At 35.0% G+C, this 26,869-nt stretch overlaps 1 protein-coding gene across 1 annotated transcript in view; it reads left to right on the top strand.

The window, feature by feature from the left end:
- Window positions 1-1,316: 1,316 nt before the first annotated feature.
- The window catches only part of BTLA (B and T lymphocyte associated), a 30,173-nt gene continuing 4,620 nt past the window's right edge, over window positions 1,317-26,869 (top strand). Inside the window, exons 1-4 of the mRNA XM_006905459.2 lie at window positions 1,317-1,556; window positions 19,343-19,663; window positions 24,852-24,884; window positions 26,017-26,157. Of these exons, the coding sequence (XP_006905521.1) occupies window positions 1,469-1,556; window positions 19,343-19,663; window positions 24,852-24,884; window positions 26,017-26,157 (583 nt within the window). The 5' untranslated portion in view covers window positions 1,317-1,468. The remainder of the gene's footprint in view (window positions 1,557-19,342; window positions 19,664-24,851; window positions 24,885-26,016; window positions 26,158-26,869) is intronic.

Genomic DNA, 26,869 nt, shown 5'->3' with positions numbered 1-26,869 from the left:
CTCTGGTTTGCAACAATATCCTGAGATCTTTGGCTTAAGGGTTGTTAATTTTGACCTCTGGGACCATTTTAAAAGGGACAACTTGTCTCAGCTGCCACAGGAATTTGCACTTCACCTTGAGCATGGGAAAAACAATAAATGTAAATGTTGCATGAATATTTCTCAGGATGTTTGTTTGATAAGTAATGAAAGATATGCTCATAGTTGCTTTGTGTTAAATTGTGATGGTTGAAACGCATGAATATTTAAGTTTCAACAGTAAAGGTTCATATGAGAAAATTATAGTACTGGCTGACTGAGCTCTTTAAAATCAGAAAGTGACTCATTTATCTTTGCGGCACCAACCATCACACGATGTCTGTTTGAATCAGTAAGTACATGAAAACTGTTTTTTAACCTTATGCACTTAAAACCATTGATGTTTGGCCTTGGAAGAAAATCACCAGCCTCTAAAAGAAAGACTTACAAAATCAACTTCTCTCAATGACCACAGATGTCACAAATCTAGATTTCTCAATTGGAATAGCAAACGGGTGATTACAATTTGCATCTATGATAAGAAGCTAAGCTAATTAATACAATTGGCCTTGGAGAAAACAATGCCCTGTCAACCCTCAACTATCTCATCTGGAACTTTCCCATTTCTTCCTTTATCGTTTCTATTCTATTAAGTCCAGAAAATAACCACATGAAGAATGCTGAAAATGGAAGTTTCCTTTAATTGATATTCAAGATGTCATTTGGCTTGAAACTATTATTTAGAGAGAACATGTAGCCAATACTAACGATTATCTTGTTCCATTGATACTTATCTACAGATTAAAGACAGTTGCCCTTCCCTCACCTGTTGAGGAAGTGCTTCCTGCCACTCATTTTCTCCATAACTTCAAGAAAATCTCCACTGGTTTAATAACAATAAGTCTTCTTATTTTACCATGACATAGTGTTTGGGAAGAAAATGCTAAAATATTTTACATAAAAGAAGTTTCATAACCGCAAGTTATGTAAAGGGGGGAAATGTATACTTACCATAGGTACTTTTTACCATGAATTTCCTGACCTTGATTTGATTAAAATCTCAACCTAAAGATTGCAACAATATAGATTTCTTTAGAGTTTAATTGTTCATTTCACTGAACTTCGAATGAGAAAAACCTCAATGTGGGACAAAAAAGGCTGGTAAGCAGAAGGAGAAGTTAAGCACTGAGCCGCTTTGCAGATCAGAGGGTTTGAAAGTGAGCACCCAGTTTGACAAGAAGCAAAAACCACAAGAAGAGTACTACGTAGTCTTTCTGTTCACTTTGTTTCACAAACTATCCAACTACTGTCCTCTCCTACATCCTCTGTATTTTCTATTTATTTTACAGATGTTGTTGGGGTAGTTAACCTGATCCAACGCTAAAGAATTCAGGAGAAGGAGGGAAGCCTTCTCTGCTTGAGAAGTTTTCCCATCTCATACTCACGGGAAATGAAGACGTCACCTGCCATGCTTGGAACTGGGAAATTGTTTTCGGTCCTCTTCCTAATCCCACATCTGGGCATCTGGAATATCGATGGTAAAGTACCTACTTTGATTATTTTTTGTCTTATTTCTCAGAAGGTGTTGGAGGTAATGTTTTCCCTTGCTGATTTTAGCTGGCCGTGGTGTTTATGTGATGGATGATGGTAGATGAAACCAAGCAGTTAGATTTGCTTGCGGAAGACATTCTAGGACATAAGCCAAATTAGAACATGATATTCAAGTCACAGCTTGCCTGATATTTTGAAAACATATTCTGTTGATAAGAAAAAAGGAATTGGGCAGATGTTATACATAGTTAGGTACAAATTTATAACTACTACTAGCAAATGCCCTGAATGTCATGCTGGTGGCGACTAGCTTGTTCTTTCCAAACTGAGGCTTTACAGAGTATTGTAGTGTTCAGCTGGAGAGCATAAGTTTTGGTTAACTAGGGTTATACCTAACTCCATGGTTACTCTTGAAAAATGTTGCTATATAAAATTACACCACTTCCTTCAGTGGAAAATACTGAATGAGAAAATGCTGAGAAATACAGGATCGGAGCATTCCGTCATTGTGTCCATTATGTTGAAAGAGAATGGTTCCAACTCAGGTGTCATCTGACATAGAAAACATCTTGGGTTCTGCAATAATGACTCTTGGTCACATCTGCAAGAATTTTATGTAGGCAAACAACCAATTTCTTTTTTCTGCTGAGTTCACTTGTTCCCTTACATTGACACTGGGGCCCACATGCTGTAAATGGGGAAGGGCTACAATTAGCTAGCAGATGTTTCGGATTTTCTCAGGTCTGTTTTCAAACAGCCTGCCTTATAATCCCCACAAGAACACATACGCCTCATTTTGTGTGCTGTGGTTTTAAATCAGAAAATACGGTTACTGAAATCCCATAAATTGTCACCTTCGATTCTGGAACTGGGTGGTTTGGAATTTATCTCCGTGATGCCAGGATCACACACAACCAGGAGCAAAATAAAACTTCCCTTCAGTCATTTAAGCATTTATATGCTTGTATATTTTTATGCGTGTATATCTGGTGTTACGTTGACAAGGGGTTTAGATGGCTGACTGAATTTTTCACTTTCCTTCAGATGCCTGCAATCACATAGCTGCAACTTGAGTCAAATATTATTAAATAGAACTCATAGCAACTTGAAGAATATCCAAATATTCCTTGTGAAATGAAGTAAAAGAACTTTCATGCTGTATCGCACTGAAAGTGGGGTACAACTTCTATTCTTCCTCCCACTGTGCTTACAAAAAAAAGAAAAAATTGAGTGTTAGAATTGGGTTAATTTACTGTCTCTGACACTTATTGTGTGACCTTGGTTAAATTTCTTATCCTCTCTTATGTTTAGTTTCCTCATTTGTAAAATAAAGTTAATAATTGTACCTAAATTATGAGGTTATTGTGAAGACTATAAATGCAGTAATATGGATAAAGTACCTGGCACAATAAGTGAACACAATAAATGTTTGATAAACAAATGTTAATGGTATTTTTGCTAATATTTTTTTCACCCACAAAATTTGGTTAAATGGGAAGTAAGTTTTAACATTGTCATATATTTATTAATTTTTTAATTAAATTTATTGGAATGACATTGTTTAATAAAATTATATAGGTTTGAAGTGTACAGTTCAATAATACATAATCTGTATATTACATTGTGCATTTACCATAACTCAAAAATTTCCTTCCATCGCCATATATTTGACCCCCTTTACCCTTATCAACCTCTCTACCCTTTTCCTCTGATAACCTCTAAACTATTATCTGTGTCCATGATTCTGTTTGTTTGTCTTGTTCATTTGTCGCTTTCAGTTTTTTATCCCACATATGAGTGAAATCATATGGTTCTCAACTTTTTCTGTCTACCTTATTTTGCTTAGCATGATAATCTCAAGATAATTCATGTTGTTGCAAATGGCATTATTTCATGTTTCTTATGACTGAGTAATATTCCATTATATATGTACCACACCTTCTTTATCCAATCATCCATCAAAGGGCGTTTTGGTTGTTTCCATCTCCTGACCACTGTGAATAATGCTGCAATGAACATCAGGATACATATGTATTTATGGGTAAATGTTTTTAAATTTGGGGAATAGATACTCAGAAGAGGGATATTCTGGGTCACATGGTAATTCTATTCTTAATTTTTTGAGGAAGCTCCATACTGTTTTCCATATTAGTTGTAGCAATTCACAGTCCCGCCAGCAGTGTATGAGGGCTTCTTTCTCCCCACAACCTCTTTTATTTGTCCAATTGATGATAGCCATTCTTACAGGTGTAGGGTGGTATCTCATTGTGTTTTTGATTTGCATTTTCCTGATAGCTAGTGAAGTTGAACACCTTTTCATATGTTTGTTGGCAATATGTATGTCTCATTGGGAGGAATGTCAGTTCAGGTCATCTGCCTGTTTTTTAATTGGATTGTTTGTTTGTTGTGTTGTTGAGTTGTATGAGTTCTTTCTATATTTTGGATATTAGCCCCTTATGAGGTGTTGTTTGCAAATATTTTCTCCTATTCAGTTGTCGATGGTTTCTTTTACTGTGCAAAAGTTTTTAGTTTGATACAGTCCCATTCGTTTATTTTTGCTTTTACTTCTCTTGCCTTTGAGGTCAATTTCATAAATTCTTCGTTAAATCCAAGGTCCATGAGTTTAGTACCTATGTTTTCTTCTATGCAATTTGTTTTTTCAGATCTTATATTTAGGTCTTTGGTCTATTTTGAGTTAATTTTGGTGTATGGTGACAGATAGCAGTCTAGTTTCATTCTTTTGCATGAGGCTTTCCAGTTTTCCCAGCACCATTTATTGAAGAGGCTTTCTTTTTTCCGTTGTATATTTTTGACTCCTTTGTTAAAAATTATTTGCCCATATATAATGGGGTTTATTTCCAGGCTCTTAAATCCATTCCATTGGTCTGTGTGTCTGTTTTTCTGCCAATGCTAGGCTATTTTGATTGTTGTCGCTTTGTAGTATAATTTGAAGCCAGGCAGTGTGCTACCTCCAGACATTCTTTTTTTGGGGAGGATTTCTTTGGCTTTTTGGGGTCTTTTGTGATTTCATACAAATCTGATGATTTTTTCTTCTATTTCTTTTCAAAAATGCCATTGGGATTTTGATAGGGATTGCATTAAATCTGTATATTGCTTTGAGTAATATGGCCATTTTAACTATGTTGATTTTTCCAATCCATGAACATGGAATATTTTCCCATTTCTTTGTGTCTTCTTTGATTTCTTTTAATAATGTCTTATAGTTTGCACTGCATGGGTCTTTCACATGCTTCATTAAGTTTATTCCTAGTATTTTATTCTTTTTGTTGCAATTGCAAAAGGAATAGTTTTTTTCATTTCTTTTTCTGAAATATCATTGTTAGTGAAGAGGAATGTTATGGATTTTTACACGTTGATTTTGCATCCTGCAACTTTACTTTTTATTGTTTCTAATAGTTTTTTGGTGGTGTATTTAGGCTTTTCTATATAGAGAATCATATCATCTGCAAAAAGTGACAATTTGACTTCTTCATTCCTAATTTGGATACTTTTTATTTCTTTCTCTTGCCTGATTGCTCTAGCTAGGACTTCCATCACTGTATTGAATAAGAGTGATGAGAACAGACAACCTTGTCTTGTTTCTGATCTTAGAGGAAAGGCTTTTATTTTCAAAGCTAAAATCAAATGAAAAAAAAATGAAATATATCATAGAATATATTTAGCCCCAAATATAGTGAATCAAATTATTTAAAAAATGAAATAGAAAGACTTAGACAAGGTCCTGGACAGGTATCTTAAATAAAAGTCGATAGACTGCAGTATTACTTGCATTAAATTTAGGGCATAGGTTGAGATAAGGAGTGATCGGTGAGATTTGTTCTCCCAGACGGAGCTGATGACTATCACTTAAAATCACATTACTTTTAATCTTTGCATCTTGAGGATTTCCTGTGATATACTTAATTACTGAATTCTTTACACTGACACAGTTTCAAAGTGTTTAAAAATAATTTTAAAAGATATTTTTTTCCTCCACTATAAAGCAATGTGAGATCTGTGTGCCTCTTCCCAGGAATAAGGCCCCATCAAGAATAAGACTGGAAAAAGTGTAATGTTCTCTACAAACTTTCTTTTTTATAATGAAATAATGCTTACTTGCTTTCTGTGTTTCAAGAATAACGTCATAGAGAACTCTGCTCCTCAATATCTGGTGTAGGAGTTCTGTCCTGATAAAAATATTAAAGTGTCAGCATTTTCTCTCCTGGACAGATGGTCAGATTATGCTGAGAAGAACTAGGCTGCAGGTGGAGAAGCCCCTGTAAGTTACCTGCTTCATTGCCCATAAGTGGCTCCAGCTGCGAGGCCCTGGACCGCTTGTTTACTTGAAGACAAACTGAGGATTCTACCTTCAAGCAGGCAGGAGCACTGCAGTTAATGTCTGGCTATCACATGACACTATATATGAACCAGAATGAACACCATAGGAAATCTTTGATTGATTACTGCTTATTGTGAGTAAAAAAAAAAAAAAAAAAAATTCTAATTTGATCTAGTACCAGATGACACTTATAGTTTGGCTTTTTTTGAGAACACTGTGGTTAGGGCCAAGTCTCCATTTGGGTCTTGGCTGCACCATCTTTTGCCTCTATTGTGATAGTTCAATATGAACCATGGATCCCACACAGATTGTGTTGCTTCAGCATGAACTGGCCATATCCTTCGGTCAGAGCAGAAACATCAGGGCAGGAAGTGCTCTGCATCTGTCTCTCATTCCCTGAAGTTCTGAGGTCTTTATCAGAATTATTTCTATAGCTGTAGCTATTTGTTCCTATGGAAATGTGCACATATATGCTAGAGATGGAGTTCTGCCTTTTGCCAAATGCTTATGTATTGTTATTGCAAGAATGCCTGCCACAAAATATGACTACCTTTTACATAAATGTCTAGGAATACATTCTGAAGCTACAGGATTTCCTGGATTAAGGTATGAAAAGATTAACCCCTGTGCTTATCACAGCCTTGGCTAGACTTTCCAAACACTGAAAAGCTCTATTAAAGAGCTTTTGCTTCCTCTGCTCCACTATCAAAATTTCCTCTATTTGAAGTTAAAGACTCTTTATTTTGCTTCACTGGGACTTTCCTACTTAATTTCCATTATTTGTGAGTTTCCTCTTTACTTACAGTTCAGAGTTGTTGAAAGAAAAATGTTCACAAACATTTGTAATCAAGTCCGAAAATGAAATCAACCTTTTGCTTTGTTCTTTGGAGAGGCAGCGGTGGAGCGGTTAAGGTCAGGGACTCCAGAGCCAGACTGCCCGGACCACTATCCCATCTCTGCCATTTACTGGTTCTATAACTATAACCTCTCTGGTTCTCCTTCCTCATCTAAACAATGGAGACGATAATGATATTGACCTTCCAAGGTTGTTGTATTAAGTGAATTAATTCTATAAAACACTTGAAACAGTATCTGATGCATTGTAAGTGCTGTATAAGTTTAGCTAATGATTTTTTTAATTCCTTTTAGTACAAAATTTAATTACCTTAATAGTTCCTTTAAAGTAGTTTTGGGAAACCATCTCTCATTTGGGTTGACAAAAGTCATCTATGAATAATTCTTGATATCATTATCTACTTTCATCCCAGTTACCAAGAAATGATAACAGAGATGGGGAGAGTTGAGTTACATTGTGTCATCAAATTATGTCATAAGTAATTTGCTTCAATTTTATAATATTCTCCATTTCCTTACCTCAAAATCAGCTCAATATTATCCACCTTTCAGGTGTCCTCTAGTGCTTATGGACTCTGATTTTCATCCTTATGTCTATGGAAGAAATTACTTGTGTGCATGTGTCTGTGTGTATATAAGCAAGGGTATCATTTCAGTATGCTGACGTTCACTTTGAACACAATCCAGGAGAGTGTTAGAGGGGCTATCTTATCTTGGTCAGTCATAGGGAAACATTGGGTTAAGTTGGTAGAGCTTTGTGTCTCCTCCGTTTCTCCTTCCTGATAGCCACATTTATCTTATGGGCATAGCCTGAAACCCTTATACATCACAAACAGCCAATTGTCCAGAAGTGGCAATAAGGAAGTCTGGGGCATTTCAGCTCTAGCTGGGTGGTCATGGTCCCATTTCATTTTCTTCTACTATTAGAAGAGGAGAAGTAATATTAGCAGACAACTGGCAGTTTCTGCCCATATTGATATGGTTAAGTGACTTCTAGGGCTTTGAAAATGACAATGAATATCAGTGTGATCTCTGAAGCATGATGTATAGGAAGGCCAGGAAGTATCTGGGAAAGAAGAGATGAGCTTTTCCTTTGTCTTTCTAATAATACATAACCCACACTTATTCTGAGCATCACACATAACCACTCTATCTCTGAAGGCAATATTTAAAAATAGTCATGTTGGTTTCAGATAAAACGCTAAGGGCTCTCTTTGATGCTGCTGTCCATAGCTTCTAAGATATACTCTCAGCTTTTTCTGCCCTGCTTTTCTTCCTGAAGTGACCAAAGTGGAGGACCCAGTATCTCTGACCAGACAGTCAATGCCTTCCCCAGCTAGAACTATTCTCTGAATTATCATCATGAATCATTGTTTTTAGGGCTCATTAAATTGGCTAAAAACTTTTGCTATGCCAGAGAGATAATTACACAATGTCCAACAAACTCTCCTCCATACTAATCCTTGTTGCATAGGGCAGGTAAGACTCTGAAGGAATGGAATGCATATGAATCCTATCATGGAGAGACAAAGGCAGTGACCAATAGGGTAGAACCACAAGAAGACTTTTGTCTTTGGTAGCTACGTAATGAACATTTACTGAGAGAAAGTTCAGAAAAGTATGCAAAGACAAAGCTTTTTTAGCTTTCCAGTTTTGACCAAGACCAGTCTTCTGGTTAGTATAATTCTGTAGGATTTTATCTCTTATATAAAAAGACATTTTTTTCTATGGAGTATACTGCCTTTTTAATTATATTTGTTTGCCTGGTGAATATACCAGTTTTTATGCATCACTGTTGATCCATATTGAAGGAGTTGGGAATAACTGTTCAGAGCAGGGCCACTTGAGGCACCTGTGTATTTACCTTGTCTCTGCCACCTACTTGCCTTGTGATCTTGGACAATAACTCAACTTCTGTGTCACCTCTCTAAATTCATTTTATCCAAAAAGTATAATACCTGGAAATTATTGTTTATTATAAGCAAGCATAGTGCTAAGTAAGAACTTACCTGTTCTCATTTTCTTTCACAACCACCCTGCCAGAGAAGAGCTTGTGCTTTAGAATTAGCCGGGCCTGGGTTTGAGTCCTGGTCCTGGCTCCACCCCACCAGATAGTTATCTTGACGAAGTGGCTTAGTTTCTCTAATTTTGGTTTCCCCAACTTAAAATAAAGATAATAATAGTAACTACCCCACAAAATCATTTTGAGAATCAAATAAAGCAATACATGTATGATTTCTAAAAGTGCATAAGACATAATAAAAACAAAAAATATTAGACATATCTGTAATTTCCTCCTGTTTGGAGTATCTAAGATAGGTCCACAGTGCTTTGATAATATGAGGTCCAGTGCACTTGTGAGCAAGTGAGTGACAAAGAATGCAAAGAAGTGATTTCGGGGGCGATCTCCCAGATGTGACTGAAATTATTCATATGTTGCCTGACCCGATAATCACTAAAGCTCTTTGCTCATCTTATTCTTTAATATCTCAAAGAGAGACATGGCACAGGTACTTTATAAATTTTGCTAACTGTTAGACAAAGCTATGGCAAATGCTAGAATGAGTGCTTCAAAACAAAACAATTTCAGCATAATCCCAAACTAGATAAAACCAAGAGATACATGGCTTAAAGTTTTAAATTGGTCAATCCAACTAACTTAAAAGGATTGTCTTCAAATTTTTCCCCCAGGTAGTCATATCACATGATGATAAATTTTAGCCCAATAAGAAATTGCTTCAAAATATGCTAAATAAATATCTTATGAAAGCAAACTTAAAGAAAGGTTTCACATCCCACAAGAAGACTTTTGTCTTTGGTAGCTACGTAATGAACATTTACTGAGAGAAAGTTCAGAAAAGTATGCAAAGACAAAGCTTTTTTAGCTTTCCAGTTTTGACCAAGACCAGTCTTCTGGTTAGTATAATTCTGTAGGATTTTATCTCTTATATAAAAAGACATTTTTTTCTATGGAGTATACTGCCTTTTTAATTATATTTGTTTGCCTGGTGAATATACCAGTTTTTATGCATCACTGTTGATCCATATTGAAGGAGTTGGGAATAACTGTTCAGAGCAGGGCCACTTGAGGCACCTGTGTATTTACCTTGTCTCTGCCACCTACTTGCCTTGTGATCTTGGACAATAACTCAACTTCTGTGTCACCTCTCTAAATTCATTTTATCCAAAAAGTATAATACCTGGAAATTATTGTTTATTATAAGCAAGCATAGTGCTAAGTAAGAACTTACCTGTTCTCATTTTCTTTCACAACCACCCTGCCAGAGAAGAGCTTGTGCTTTAGAATTAGCCGGGCCTGGGTTTGAGTCCTGGTCCTGGCTCCACCCCACCAGATAGTTATCTTGACGAAGTGGCTTAGTTTCTCTAATTTTGGTTTCCCCAACTTAAAATAAAGATAATAATAGTAACTACCCCACAAAATCATTTTGAGAATCAAATAAAGCAATACATGTATGATTTCTAAAAGTGCATAAGACATAATAAAAACAAAAAATATTAGACATATCTGTAATTTCCTCCTGTTTGGAGTATCTAAGATAGGTCCACAGTGCTTTGATAATATGAGGTCCAGTGCACTTGTGAGCAAGTGAGTGACAAAGAATGCAAAGAAGTGATTTCGGGGGCGATCTCCCAGATGTGACTGAAATTATTCATATGTTGCCTGACCCGATAATCACTAAAGCTCTTTGCTCATCTTATTCTTTAATATCTCAAAGAGAGACATGGCACAGGTACTTTATAAATTTTGCTAACTGTTAGACAAAGCTATGGCAAATGCTAGAATGAGTGCTTCAAAACAAAACAATTTCAGCATAATCCCAAACTAGATAAAACCAAGAGATACATGGCTTAAAGTTTTAAATTGGTCAATCCAACTAACTTAAAAGGATTGTCTTCAAATTTTTCCCCCAGGTAGTCATATCACATGATGATAAATTTTAGCCCAATAAGAAATTGCTTCAAAATATGCTAAATAAATATCTTATGAAAGCAAACTTAAAGAAAGGTTTCACATCTCTCCTCTCTCTCTCTCTCCCTCTCTCTCTCTCTCCCCTCTCTCTCTCTCTAGCTCCCTGCCCCGTGTGTGTGTGTGTGTATGTGTTTAGAAAGGGAAGAGATACCTATTCCTCTCAAAAGACCAATATCAGACAATATGCACAGAGAAGAAGAAAAACTTAAACTATTATTGTATACGAGTTCTATGCCTGTTATCCATATTACATTACATGTTGTTTGTCAGGTAGATGTATGTGAATATGTTTTACCTCGCAGTAGGGACTGAACTCAATTAATTTTCATTGTACCTTTGAGATAAATTCACAGGATTTTCCTTAAAGTAACAATGATCGCCTGTTAAAAGACAAGCTCTGATTTAAACACATGTATGTGTGCATTATTCTTATTCAGATTTCCCCAGGTATTCCTAGCATTTGGGAATATCTGACTTATACAGTGAGTTTGTTTACTACCAAGTTAAAGTAATAAGTTTAATCAACACTACATAATACAACATTCAATTAGTGGTTTCTGTATGAGGTAGAACTCTCCCACCCTCACCTAGTATCACCACATTTCTGATTTCGTGAGTTGATGGCAGCTCACTTATGACTGGAAGTATGCTATGTGAGCTTGCTGATGCTGTGTGTGTAATTCTCTGAGACAGTCCAGGTGGATGTCTTTCCAGGATCTTTGATGTGTGATTATGTGGCTACTGTTGCCGTATGTGGACTGGCCTTGACTATGCTCAAGCCAGTTCCTCAAGGGATCACTTCACTAAATCCACACAAATTTGTAAGGAAAGAGGCACTAGCTACCTGTTTCTGATGGTCATCATATCTTCTCTCCTCTTCATCACTCCAGCCCTCTATAGTTAGATCGGACCACTTGTATTCTCTGAAGGCCTGTTTTCCTCCTGAGTCTGAAGACTTCTCTCCTTCCATAGTCTCCCCACTATGTGTGTGAAGTTTTTGTTTGTTTGTTTGTTATTTGTCTCTCATAATATCTTCTGGTAGAAGCTAAAATCCTAGTTGATGTCACAAAAAATTATTGTCGCATTACATCTTTCATAATCATTTTAGTTTTTTGAAAAAATGTTTGTTTACATTTCTTTTTTTTCCTTTTTTTAAATTAAATTTATTGGGGTGACACTGGTTAATAAAATTATATAGGTTTCAAGTGTACAATTCAATAATACATCATCTGTATATTGCATTGTGTGTTCACTATCCAAAGCCAAATCTCCTTCCATCACCATGTATCTGACCCCCTTTACCCTTATCTACCGCCCTCGTCCTCCCTTTCCCTCTGGTAACCACTAAACTGTGTCTCTGTCTATAAGTTTTTGTTTGCTTGTCTTGTTCATTTGTTATTTTCCTTTTTATATCCTACATATGAGTGAAATCATACTGTTCTCAACTTTTTCTGTCTGACTTATTTTGCCAAACATGATAATCTCAAGATCCATCCATGTTGTCCCAAATGGCAGTATTTTATCCTTTCTTATGACTTAGTAATATTCCAATTGTTTACATTTCTATGTTCAACTCTAATCCTGTCTGAATTCCAATAAGACTTTTGCATTCATTACAGGATGCATTCATTTATTTCTTTCAGTGAATATAATCATTTTGAACTTTCCATAAATATGTAAGAATTTTTCAGTGGAAAAACAGTGAAGCTCAGTTGGGATTTTCCTAATGTTAATAATCAAGGCATATGGTCATTGAAAATAAGAAATAATTGTATTTCATGCAAGATTTGTAATCACGAATCTTTTTTTTTTTTTTTAATGGTAGTAAGTTTCACAAATTACCTATGCTTTTAGACTCCTGATGGTATTTATACCTGCAGCTACACTTGGAAAGTTCTGGACCATGCAGTTGTTTGCAGCTGGCATGCCTTTCTGATTAGCTGATGTGGGTATCCAGATAATCATGGAGTGTCCCTTTTTAAAAATATTGAATATCACCCCTTAGTAGACATAAATCAGACTTTCCACACTGTATATTGTGAGGTCTAGTTTTTCTTTCATGGTTATAACTTAACCACAGCAAGGTATTTTGAGATGCATACATTCTTTACCACAGTGCCTTTGGCCCACCTCTAAAGGGTCAGCTGTGTCTTCTCTGTGTTCTTGGTGCACAGAGAGCATTAGTCAGAGTTGTGAATGGATTTTTCTCTCCATGAAGCTGTCTTTGTTTAGTTTCAGTGTACATCATGCCATCTCACTTCATACCTTTTCTAAGCCCATCTTCTCCTGTAGAGACAGGTACCATCCCACTGAGAAGGTCATAGAGCAAATAAAAAGACAGAACATAAACACATATTTAATTATAATAGAGTGATGCATGTCATACAAAATAATAGTATGAGACTTTGGTGATGGGGGCAAGGGGACATCAAGTGGACTTGGGATGCTGGAATATGAGGGTGAGTGAGTTTGCATAAAGAATCAGGGGCTAAATGCCATTTGATAAAGTTCGAACATGTTCTTGCAAGCACTGAAGAGTCTCTGGAGGGTTTTAGGCAAAAAGTCTTGTCATTGGATTTTTCTTTTCTTTTAACAAACTGTGACAGTGATGTAAGAAGGATTGGAGTGGGGGGAGGGCTCAAGGAAAATTTGGGACATAGAAGACAAGTTGGTGGGCTGTGACAAAAATTCATATGAAATAGAATAAGACCCAAATTAAAGCAGTGGCATGGAAACAAATTTGAAAGATATTTTTGGTAGTGAATCAAGTTAACTTGATGACTAATAAAATAGAGTAGTAAAGGGAAAAGAAACCAAGATGGCTCCCGTGTGGAAATAAGAGGAGGACCAGATTTGCCCCAGGGTGGAGTTTGGGGCAGGAGAGGCTTCAACCTCTTCCTTGAGCCTTTCTTGATTGACCCAGCATGAAGGGCTCTATCCCTCTTAAGAGATTTGAGAGCTCTGAGAGAATGGCTCTTGTTCAAGATAATCGAAGAAATATATAATGAAGAAATTAAAGAAATTAAACCTCTTTCTGCATCCCCTTTGCACTAAAAACTGCCACCTTACTAAATAGTCATTGACAACGAGATGTCCACAACCCTGGAGTGAGCAGTAGGGAATACATTATCTATAAAGAATTTAAAAACAAATTTAAGTTGGTCTACTTTCAATTATCAACATATTCCAGCAATTCCGAACAATATCAGTGATAAAATACCCCTCCCCTAAAAATAGTTCTGATCTAAAATGATCAATCATTACTATGGTTATTGCTGAGTTTTAATAATGTGTATGTAAGCTTTGAATGAGTACATTTTTAGTACTTCTCCTTTGATAACCATTGCATTCCATGTGAAAGTTAGGTAAGAGAACGTCCCAGTTATAGAGTTGGCCCTGAACATATGTACAAATTCAGCTACATTTCAAGGGTAAATTTATAATACTTGGAATCACTGAAGCTTGCTCGAGGCACAGTTTGAATCTCCAGTCCCTGTGGCACTCCACATTCCAGAATTCTTCTATAAACTGTATAAATGTCTAACCAATGTACTGTATACTTGAAACTAATAAAAATAAATAGTAGATTTTAAATACACAATAATACCACGGCGACTATAGAGACAAAGAATAAGAATGTGAGAGGTCTTTTTCTTTTATTCTGTGCAATCATTTTGAATATTTATTTGTTTAAACTTTAAAACAGTGAAACTGTACTTATTGTGAGGTGTAATTCCAGTTCTTACATAAACTGTTTTATTGATTAATAGTTTTACAATTGAAATGTATTTTCTTTAAAGTGTTAATTGTTTTAAAATTTTAAAAGAGAAATAAGAAAAAAAACACTTTACATTAGTGGTATAATTTAGTTATTGCCTAAATTATATCTTTTATAGAATTCCAGTTTTAATAAAATTCACTTATTAGTTACTGTAAAATTATTTATATTAACTGCTATATCAGGCTTTAACTAAAGGATAAAAGTTCACACAATTTAGGTAGATATAAAATTATTAAATAAATAGCTGTGCATTTTTCCTTTTTTTATTCTAATATTTTTCAAATAATAATGCATAGTTTTATGTATAAACTTCAATAAAAAAAATTCACTGGCTATTTGTCTTTTATGTTTATTTTATTGTTTGTTTCATTTCACGATTATTTCTGAAAATATTTTTTCATATAGAGGTTGTTAAAAATGTCCTCTGGGCATCAAATATTCTAGGTAGTGCCTACTCGTGGGATGTATATACTATAATAACATAGTAATGATTTTCATAAGAATTTTAAAAATGAGAAGCTTCCAAAACCTATAGTGACTTGAAAAGGGATACTGCATTATTCGATGGCTTAGAGATGGTAGAGGTTTCATCTTTTTACTGCATATATTTAAATTATTTTTATCATTGAAAATTTCCTACCATTAAATATGAATGTTTGAAAACAACAGGAGCAATAACAGCAGGAACAACCATAACTAATATTGACCTATAAACCCCAGCCTAAAGCAACTATGATCTTCATCTCTCCTCAGAAAAAAAAATTTTTTTTTTCGACAACACGAACCCCTTGGAGACAGCTCTGGATGTCTTGAGTGTCATAATATAGATATGCATAATTTAGGACAAGCAGTAAAGAAGTGTCAACATACTTGTAGGATGGAAAATTAGAATCGTGACTTCTAGCTTACTGCATCATCCTGTGCAACAAATATCATTTTGAGTCTTGGAGACATAGGAAATATAATACCTTCTTTGTACAAAGAGGAAGTACTCTCGATGACTTTTAGTGCCTGTTGGCAAGCCTGCATTTATCTATTTACTCCCCCCATTCAAGAAAAATTCCCTATGCCAGCCAATGTGTCAGTCATTGATCTCCATCTTGCTGATAGGAATACATGGGGATGACAGTGATGTTTCCATCATCCCACCGCAGGTCAGTGATGTGATGAGGATGATCAGCCAGCTCCCTTCTCTACTTCGTGCATTCCTCCCAAGCATATAGACATAAAATGCTGAGACTAGGAAGGATGTTCAGTTGTGCTACCAGCAGTGGGTGACAGCCCTATGTCTAAATGAAATGGTGACAAATTGTTGCAGAAAATGAGACTTAGAAGTGGTTTTGTTACAGAGTTACACGGTGAGGGAGGTAAAGTTATAAATGTGTTTCTGAGTAGCAAGAATGGTGGGTAAAAATTTTCTTGTTTTTGAAGTCCAATCCTTTCATTTTATTTTAAAGAAATTGAGGGCCAGTGAGACTGGGTGGCTATGTCAGTATTGCACAGTGTGTCAGCATTTGAACAACTGTGTTCAAATGAGTATTCCCATTTTTAGTTATGTCCATGACTTTTATAAATATCTCCAAAGAATCAGTCTCTGTCTTTTCTCATGATTTTAAGCAAAATTTAAACTTCTCCCACCTAATGCTTATTTCATTCATTCTGAAACAACTAGTGATCTTCATGTCACTATTTCAGAAAATTATGATCCGAGCGTGTATCAATTCCTTGAATCTCCCATTAGAATTTTGGCCTCTCTGCCTTTCTCCTTCCATTTTTTCAGTTTTAAATACCTCCCCTGCCCATTCACTGCTCTAATTATTATAGAGCTATCCCTTCACTATGGTTCAGCTCAAATACAAGCTTTCCATTAAACCTTGCCTCAATAGCTCCAGCTGAAGTGAATCCTCGGCACGCCCGAAGATTTCCACTTCTTTACCATGTTATTTCATTCTCCCATTTGTCAAATGTTTTTATTTTCCATCATAAGGCAAGACCCATGAAGGCAGGCACCCCGTCTTATTTATTCCCATACCTCCTAACAACTAGCATACAAGATCCCTCTGAGCTTTGCTTTCAGCTTAGGTAAACTTGAAGAAAAAAAAGTGGTAGATTGTAAATTTAATCCAGAAAAGAGATGTTGTTAGTTAATCTTGTCTCATCAACTGTATGGTAAGTTTCTTGAAGGAAGAAGGTCTTTGCCTGTAACTATCATGTTATTTTTCACAAAGCCAGCTCAGAGTTATAGACTCCATTGACTATAATTGACTTATCCAAGTAAATGTAAAGGAAGTTATGAGGCTGAGACAGCCTGTTAACTTTAGGGAGAGGGTTCGACTTCTGGAAACAAGGGTTTCACTTGGCCTTTCTGCCTATGCCGCCTTGCTTTTTTTGTCATAGGTATAACCACATCTAGGTGTTATATTGTTAGGCACTTCCTTTTAGTAAAGTATCTTACCCTTTCTCTTCAATTTTTTGAAAACCTCATCCTCATGACTTAGTTTATTTTCATTTTTATTCTGAATTTTTGGCAGCAAATGAATTATGAAGTCTTAAAGCGAATTTGTTTGAGGTCTCAGAGCAGTTATAAATATATAAATATTCAGAGGTTCTAAACGTTCTTTGCAGGTCCCTTGTCTCAATCCGATTCCTGAAAACTCAATAAAGTTATACTTATTCTGAGCAAGGATAGATAAGACGTGAGCACAAATTATAGTGTGAGGTTTATTGAGTGTTAGGAAATAGCTTGAAATGAGCATATTCATGCTGGTGAAGATGTAGAAAAAAAGTGGAACTTTATGATAGGTAGAGCAGTATGTGGAATGCGGGGCTCAAAGTCGTCCCACAGTTCAACATCTGACTAGTCCTTAGCCCTCTTTATTTTTAAAAGACAGTTGGGCTGTAATCTCAGTTATGTTTTTATCATTATAAGATATGATACTGTGAATCTATTCAGAAGAATGCTTGAAAATGAGTGAAAGAAATTAATAAAGGGGACAGATTGAACATATTGCTCAAAGAATAGTTTGAAACAGAGGAAAATAGAGCCAAGAAAGAACTATAATGATCAAAGAAAAGAAACTTAAAGAGAAAACACTCTTAAGAAAACATGCTTAACTTTAACTCTACTTAAAAAATAGAAAGATATAAATCACTACAAAGTACTTAAGAAAAGAGAATGTTGATCTATTTTTTTATCAGCACAGAGAGTCAGTTTCGTAGTAGATCATTCAATGATTTACATATACTTATGATGAAAAAGGTTAAATGGTTTTATAAATTAGTGTCATTTCTCATGTTCCTTTTAAGCATGAGTCTCAAAAGGGACAATACAGACCAGCAATTATCAGTGAATAAATGCTCCACATAAAAGTACATTCTAAGTAATTGAATTTTGCCCCTTTGGAGGCCAAAACATTTTTGAAGTAGTCATTTCTGATAAAATTTTTCTGTAAAAGAGATTCAACATTTCTTTGTTTCAAAATATTGATGGTATTAAATATAATTTAAAGTTTTATTTTTGATTCTATCTTATCATTATGAACATAGTTATTACTCTGCAATATACAACTCTGTATTATGCCTTCTGGGCTAATTAGGAAATGATAATGGAATTGTAAGAATCAAGTATGAAATCAGTTAAATTTTAAATCTTGAAATATCTATTTTGCTTGTTTAGAGAAGATTTTTTTTTTCATATATTTGTTTTGGTTGTTAGTGATATTCCAGATATTGAGGTTGCCAGGAAATACTTTTATGATAAGTTATAGGTAACAGAACTTATTCAATAATATAAAATATTAAAAAATTTTTTCTTGGCTGAGGATTTTATATACAATTTACAATACTAACAAAAGGTTCATAAAAAAGAAAAATCTGTTTTCAGAAAACAGCTCTCCCCACCAAAACAGAAGGCAGCATATTTCCTGTATTGGGTCAATAGACAGAACTTCCAAAGAGGTAGATCACTGCTCCTCCTCCAATTGGGAAAACATAATATTTCAAATTATTTCAGATCATCCTATTTTTAGATAGTATCATGAATTGTATGTCTCATACATAGAAAAAGTTCTGAAGAAAATTTCAAGGTAGCATTAAAGCCATTGAAAAATAAGTGAAGAAAATTCCTAATGCCAAATACTATAGGGAAATAGTTGTGTACAAAAATTTCTCTCTTCTGCTTTTTGGAATATACCAGAGCCAGAAATTGAACACATGATTACTGCTCAAGAAACAATAGAGAAATGGTTAATGAATTATGAATTAATGAATTATTAGAGTAATGGACTCTAGTATGAGTTTAAATCTCGATTCTCCTAATTATTAGCATATAACTTTAGGCAAGTTCTTTACTACTTCAGTTTCTTTATCTGTAAAACAGGGTTCATAATAACTATATGATTTTTGTTGTGAGGATTAAAAGAGTTAAAATATTTATGTATTTTAAACTGCCCCTGAAATATAATAACTAATTGAAAAGAAATTGCTATTATCATTTGCTACCTATTGAAGTGGCTACAAAATAATAACAATAAGTAAAAATACAATGAAATATAATTTATAATAAAAATATCAGTAATAATTTGGAAATTGAGGAAATTATTGAACAATTGAGGAAATGATTTTTTTTCAATAAATATTATGTGCCTACTATCTGTCAGACACTGCTAGTGAGGCTTCATTACTGGAAAACATTATCCGGAAAAATTTTAGAATCGTGCTTGAGAAATTTTAGGCAGAAACTGTTAAAGTAGCAAATATCTGGTCCTTCCAGAACAGACCTGGTATTAATTTTGTTTTTATCTTTTAGGGGAAAAATCATGTGACGCACAACTTTATGTTAAGAGACATTCCGTGAACATCTCAGCAGGGACCTCTTATCAACTGGAATGCCCTACGGTATATTGTGCCAACAGACCTAATGTGACCTGGTGCAAGCTCGAAGGAAAGAGCTGTTCAGATCTTGAAAATGGACAGTGGAAACACACAAATTGGGAAAACAGGAAGAATATGTCCGTTTTTATTCTGTATTTTGATCGAGTGCTGGCTAGTGACAATGGATCATACCGCTGTTCTGCGATTGTTCCGTCGGGACTCATTGAAAGCCATTCAATAACCATTTATGTGACAGGTGAGTTCTAGACACCACGACTACCTAATGTTGTTCTCACTATGTTTCAAGGAAAAGGAGAACCCAGATTATCAAGTAATTAGGTTAGAATTGAACTTATATAATATAAAACATTACAACACTGCCACACTTCACAGACTGATGCATCTGCACGTCTGTGTGTGTATGCGTATGTGTGTTTTAGAGTGAGTGAATTAGAGAAGAGTAGGGAAAATATAATAACAATAAAAGTTATTGTTTTTGTCTTTAGGAGGTATAAAATTTATTTGATAAGTCCAAAAGTAGATTACAAAGTGAATACCAATAGTAGTAAACAGCTTTCTATTCTCTGTCCTTATATTCTTTTTCTTTTTTTTTTTTTCCTCCCATTTTTCTGTCCTCAACTTTTACTGATAATTTCTCGGAGTTATGTTTTTAGTGCTCAGAAAATTATATACTTGTTAGTAGCTCATCTTTTGCTCAGAGGTCAAACAGCACACAAATAACTTGACTCTTCGATGAGTTTTGAGAATATTCATAGACTTGGCTGTCCCCTTAAGCCCTCTGGAGAGGGCCTCGTGAGGTTCAAACAGCAGAACAAACAGAGGTTGAGGTTAAGTTAGGCAAAACCAAGCTGAATGAAACATGGGGGGCGGGGAAGAAGAGTAGGGGAGAGTAAAAAAAATATTTGGTTTATGAAAATCCCACAGCTAACATCATACTCCGTGTTGAAAGATTGAAAGTGTTCCTCCTAAGAATAGGAACAAAACAAGGATGTCTGCTTTTGCCTCTTCTGTTCAACATTGAACTGGAAGTTTTAGCCAGAGCAATTAGTCAAGAAAAAAGAAATAAAAACATCCAAAATGTAAAGGAAAAAGTAAAAATCTTTATTCACAGATGACATGATCTTATATAGAGAAAATCCCTAAAAACCCACAAAATTTTCTAGAGTTAATAAATGAATTCAACAAAGTTGTATTGTGATCAACAAAAAATCTGTAATATTTCTAAAGACTAGCAATAAACTAGCAGTCTGAAAAGAAAATTAAGAAAATAATTCCATTTAGAATAACATGAAAATGAATAAAATGAGAATAAATTTAAGCTAGGAAATGCAAGACTTACACACTAAATAAAACATGGCTGAAAGAAATTAAAGAAGATGTAAATAAACAGAAAGACAACTATTTTCATGGATAGGAAGATTTAATATTGTTAAGATGGCAATAGTTCCCAAAGTGATCTACAGATTCAATGTAATCCCCATTAAAATCCCAAAACCTTCTATTTGAAGAAATAAAAAAGCTGATTCTAAAAGTAATATGGAATTGCAATGAGCCCAGAATAGCCAAAAAAAAAAAAAAAAAAAAAAATCTTGAAAAAGAAGAATGATATTGAAGGACTCAACACTTCCTTATTTCAAAATTTTCTTTTTCTGTCTGACTTATTTTGTTTAGCATGATAATCTCAAGTTCCATCCGTGTTGTCACAATGGCAATATTTCATCTTTTCTTATAGCTGAGTAATATTCTATTGTATATATGTACCACAACTTCTTTATCCAGTCATCTATCAAAGGACACTTCAGTTGTTTCCATGTCTTGGCCACTGTAAATAATGCTGCAATGGACATTGGAGTGCAGACAAAAAAGTCGAAAACCATACGATTTCACTCTATGTGGGATATAAAGCTGAAAGCAACAAATGAACAAGACAAACAAATAAAACCTCATAGGCAAAGACAACAGTTTAGTGATTACCAGAGGGAAAGGGGGCGAGGGAGGAGGTAGATAAAGAGGGTCAAATATATGGTGACGAAAGAAATTTGAGTGGTGAACACACAATGCAATATACAAATGATGTATTATTGAATTGTATCCTTGAAACCTATACAATTTTATTAACCAATAGCACCCCAATAAATTTAATAAAAATAACTATGATAGTCAAAACTGTTTTACTGGCATAAGGATAAATATATAGTTCAGTAGAATAGAATCGAGAATCCAGAATAATCCATACTTCCTTTGTCAACTGATTTTTGACAAGAGTGCCAAGACCACTCAATGGGAAAAAGTAATTTCTTCAATAAATGGTGCTGATCAATTGGATATGAACATGCAAAAGAATGATTTGAATGTCTACCTCACACAATATACAGAAACAAATAAGTGAAAATGGACCTTATATTTAAATATGAGCTAGAACTATAAAATCTATGTATGCATAAAACCATAATACTGTTTCTTTAGAAGACAATATAGGACCAACTCTTTATGATCTTGGACTTGTCAATAGTTTTGGTGATATGATATCGAAAGCATAAGCAACAAAAGGAAAATAGATAACTTGTACCTCATCAAAATTAAAAACTTTTCTGTATCAAAGGACACTATCAAGAGAGTAAAAAGACAAAATACAAAATGTGAGAAAATATTTTCAAATCACATATCTGACAAGTGCCCAGAATATAGAAAGAATTCTTACAGCTCGACAACAAACAGACAATAAATTTTAAAACATGGGCAAAAGATTTGAATAGACATTTCTTAAAAGAAGACATGTAAATGACCAACATCTCTGCTTTTTTACAAGTAAGTGGCATGTCTGGCACATAGTGGGTGCTCGATAAAAATTTCTTTATAAGTCAATTAAATGACATAATCTATGCAAAGTGAAAAGATTGCCTTTAACTACTTGGAAAAGCCTCTATTGATGTACGGAATGAATGCTTCTGGAGAGCATTGCATTATAAATTCACATAATGAGATAGAATATTAAATTTTTAAAGAAGTAATACCTTTTTATCTGGCAAAATAAGTAAAAAAATAAGCAAAACTTGCAAAAACATTACTTCTGGGTCGATATTAATTATACTATTAAATATAAAATAATTAAGTACTACCAGATAATTTATGTAATGTTGATTAATATAATGTATAGCAAAATTAAATATAGTGACATTGAGTCCACCTTTCTTGGAAGAGAGCCTTCTTGTGTAATTTAGTCTTTCTTCGTGGGAAACAATCCACTTCTGTACAAGAGAAAGGAGTTTAGTCAAATGTCTATCTTGTATTTGAGTCCTTCCATGACCACTACAAATGGTTGTACATTTTGTAAAGTGGCTGTTCTAGGGACCAAGTCCTAGACTTTAGAGGATTGATAATCTCTCTCCGTTGGGGAGGAGGGGGCTTAACTTCAGAGGAAAGGGAGGCAGCAGTTCCTCTTAAACACTGTGTTCTGAGGAGACGTGCTTATTGGGATCAGACTGGGACAGAGTGTGAAGTACGATGTGGTCTAAAGGAAAGTCGAAGAGCTAAGTAGGAGACATTAAGGTCCTTTTAAATTTGTCTTTGAAGAGTTCTACTCTGCCTCCTTCCTATCATTTCCTTTTTTGTCACTTTGTTAACTAATACTACTGACCCCCATTGGGTATTCCCCAGGACTTTGCTTTGGCTTTCTATTCTTGTTTGTCAACAACTTTCCACTCTGTGATTTGTTCCCTCCTACAGCCTCTATGAGCATCTCAGACCTTTATTATCTTTCTTCTAAATAATTCCAGTTAATTATATGAACTCCTTATCTTTAGTGTTTCCCATTTTGATCCATTTCAGCCAAAAAAAGCTTCCTGATAAACTTAATTTTTCTAATAAACTTCTTTTGTAATGTCACTCTTTTATTGAGTCTCCTACAGAGCATTCTCAGTGCTTATAATATTAGGCTCACGTTTGTTGACCAGCCTTCAAGACCTTCCATAGTCCATCCTCACCTTCTTTTCTGAACTGTTTCTGGAATCCATATAGAAACTCTCAACTTTAACCTAACAACCCTATTTGCCACTGACATGTCTTCACCACTGTCCTGCCTGTGCTGTTCTCATCACTCATGGGGTACCCATTTATCTGCCTCTACCTATCAAAATTATACCCCTCCTATCAAGCCCAGCTTATTTCCCAAGTTCTTAATAAAGACTTCCATATTTATCTTGGAGAAGTGATTTCTCTTTTCTAGCAATTTTTATGTAATTTCAGTTCTGTGCCTCTCAATTATTATACATTCCCTTGTACTGTAATAATGTGTGAAAATGTTTTTTTTTTTTAACACATCAAAGATTATCCTATCTTGGGAAGCAGGAAATGTGTCAAGGTTCTCGGGGGCATCTCTGCTTCCTTCACAAAAGTCAGATGAATTATTTATTAATTGGCTTTAAACTGAGTGTGGATTTTCCTTTCATGAAGCAATGAAAACAAACAACAGGAAAAGGGTCAAAGAAAAATTCATTCTCTTCTGTACCTGGAAGTACTCAGTGAACTAAGTATGAAGTGAGGAGAAGAATATATATTCTGAAATCATATTTAAGGATTGTGATTTTTGTAAATACATTTTAGAGGTATGATAAAAAAATATTTTATTTTCTCCCTTTGAAATATTTTTCTTAGAGGGTATTGGGAATTTTCGTTTTCGTATCTGACTCTCATTTGCTTTTTATGTTTGAGTTAAAAATTGGTTTATGTAAGAACAAGGATGTGATAAAGTGAGGGCTTGGATACAGTTGAGAAAGCAATATTCTTCAAGAATGAACAAATGCTCTTTGCAAAGCAAAGTCTCAGAAGAAAATTTGACAGAGCTGGGGAAAAGTCATTGGAACATACAATGGCCTGTGACTCTGTCCTCCCCAGTCTGCCCTCATTCAGTTCCTGACTAGGAATTTCACACAGACAAGTGATCATTGTCTTAGCAGGAAAGTGGGGGCGGTATGAGTAGGCAGGAAGTGAGAGGCACAATCTTTGTTTCAGAAAGAGTATCCAGCATGTCATCAAAACCATCCTTTCCTTGTGGCTTTTCACACTCACTTGGAGTACATGCTGAGTGTATGTTCTAGGTACCAGAAATAATACAGGCTCCTGTACTGCTTCCATACGCTTAAGAAATGGAGAAGAGGGAGTCAAAGCAGAAAGTGAATGTTGTGTTGTATTTATACAGTCTTTCTTTGAGCCTCAAAATAAACTTAGGAATTTACTTTGTGTCTGTGATCTCAAAGTTACCTACAAACTACACAAACTGCCTTTTGCTGGATTATTGGATTCTCTGTTAGTGTGCAAATGCAGAAGTCCTCTCAGATACTAGCACTGATTTTGAACATATCCGAATATGCACCCACATTGTTTTTACCACCAAGTTCAATATTTATCTTGTTTTTCTATTTCAGAACACACTCAAAATGATTCAAAACTTCTAATAAGTAAGTAGCAAACTAGTCAAATAAAATTAAAAAAACTAAATTGTTTGATGGCTTGAAAAATAATAAAAGTTAGATCTTTTCAATCAGTAGATTTGTTTGTATTAGGTGATCTATTGTGGGTACCTTCCTTCCTGTTCCTATCCATGCCCCTCCCCCAGATGACTGTGTCTGTCACCCTTGGGATTGATTTGGCTGCTTTCCCAACCTAAACAGCAGCTGCACCATGAACAATACAGCATTCGTTACCACTCTGAATTTCCAAACCACTTCATGCTCAGCTCTAGTAGCTCCTGACCATCTTTACCCTAAAAGCAAGCATATGGGTCGACCAGTATATAACTATGTTAATATATTTAGAAATAAAGATTTTCTACATAAAAAAATTAACACAAGTACACAATTGAAGATACATTCTGACATTTTCTATTCTGTAATGTTTTATTTTTTAATGTTATTTATGATCTATTAAATTGTTTCATGACCCACAAATAAGTTGTAACTTACCATGGACAAAAAAGAGTCTTAATGCATGTTAACGTTGATCAAAAGTATTGAGCATCAGCCAATAAAATGATATTTGGAGTTACTAAAATATCTGTAGATACCAAATAATTAGGTATTTGGAGCTACCAAAGAGTTACGAGACAATGGAAAAGCATTGTGTTAAAAGAACTTGAGTTTAATATCAGAAACATGTTGGCTTGAATCCCAATTGCTACTCAACAGCTGTCTGACCTTGGGCAAGTCTTGGAACAATAATACTTTTCTTTTCAAGGCATGGGACTAGATACAAAACAATGGCTTCCTTATTTTTCTTAAGTGATGAATATGAGAGTTAAATAAAACAATGTAAATGAAAGGGCTTTCTGAGAGCTTTATGAATATTGTTTTACGGGGGATTAACCATAGCAGAATAAGAATTTCAAAAGATAAACTATAACCCAGAGCCACCCACATACACTCAGCAATAAAGTAAGAGGTGGATGAGAGTCCTGAGGCCTGGGATTCCTAACGTCTGCTGAAAGAGAAATGAAGGCATCAGCTGGAATTTCGTTCTAACTTGCAGAAGGTATTGCTGATCCTAATATATCTCAGATTTCCTAACTGTTTTTAGCATCGATTAACATTTCAGATACAACCAGTGCCCTAGAACCACCCTCCAAGGAACAGATGGAGGACAGGCGATGGATCCTTTATAGTTTGCTTCCTTTGGGAGGATTACCCTTACTCATCACCTGTTTCTGCCTATTCTATTGCCTGAGAAAGCACCAAGGTGGGTTCCATCTTCCCTCTGCTATTCTGTGCCACACATTTGGGGTTCAATTACCAGAACTGATATGTTTTAGTTGGTTCCTGTTGTTTTGTTTCCCAGTATTCTGTAATAAACCATAGACAATGATTTCCTAGGGAACAACTCATCCTTCCACCTAAAACCAAATGAATTAATTCAGGTTCCTTCTCATCATGGTGAGGCATGCTCACTATAGCACAGTGCTCCAGCCAAGGGCTATGGTAAGGAGAAAACATGGCTGGGACTTACACATTCTAGATGTGTCAGTCTTAGATTTCTGTGAAAAGCTCTTCTAAACTTTAAGGGTGTTGAAAGGGAGGTGGAAATAATCTTTCAGATCAACATGTCTGATTTGAGTTAGTTTGCCTCATTCTCTTTTTCACAGGCACATCATGCCAGACACACATACCCTTGTCTAAATGAAGACCCAGTGTCCTCAGAGGAAATTCATGTGCTTATACTTTCTATTGTCATCATAAAGACATTCTTGAATTGAACCCTCAGCCAACAATAACGCATTTGAAAATGTGGTTTTTGCTATGATGGGAGAGGTGTGATATTTTTAAAACATTTTTTTTTCTGCTTTTGTAAAAATTTCCTCAGTGTCAAAAGGAAACACTTAAATACAGTAAGAGACAGATGTATGGGGAATTCTGATCTAACTCTAGTATGAACAACATCAATTCTCTTTCCC

This window comes from Pteropus alecto, unplaced genomic scaffold, assembly GCF_000325575.1.
Source record: "Pteropus alecto unplaced genomic scaffold, ASM32557v1 scaffold270, whole genome shotgun sequence".
Taxonomy (NCBI): Eukaryota; Metazoa; Chordata; class Mammalia; order Chiroptera; family Pteropodidae; genus Pteropus; species Pteropus alecto.
The sequence above is the reverse complement of the archived record's forward strand: the minus strand, read 5'-3'. Positions and strand labels throughout refer to the sequence as shown.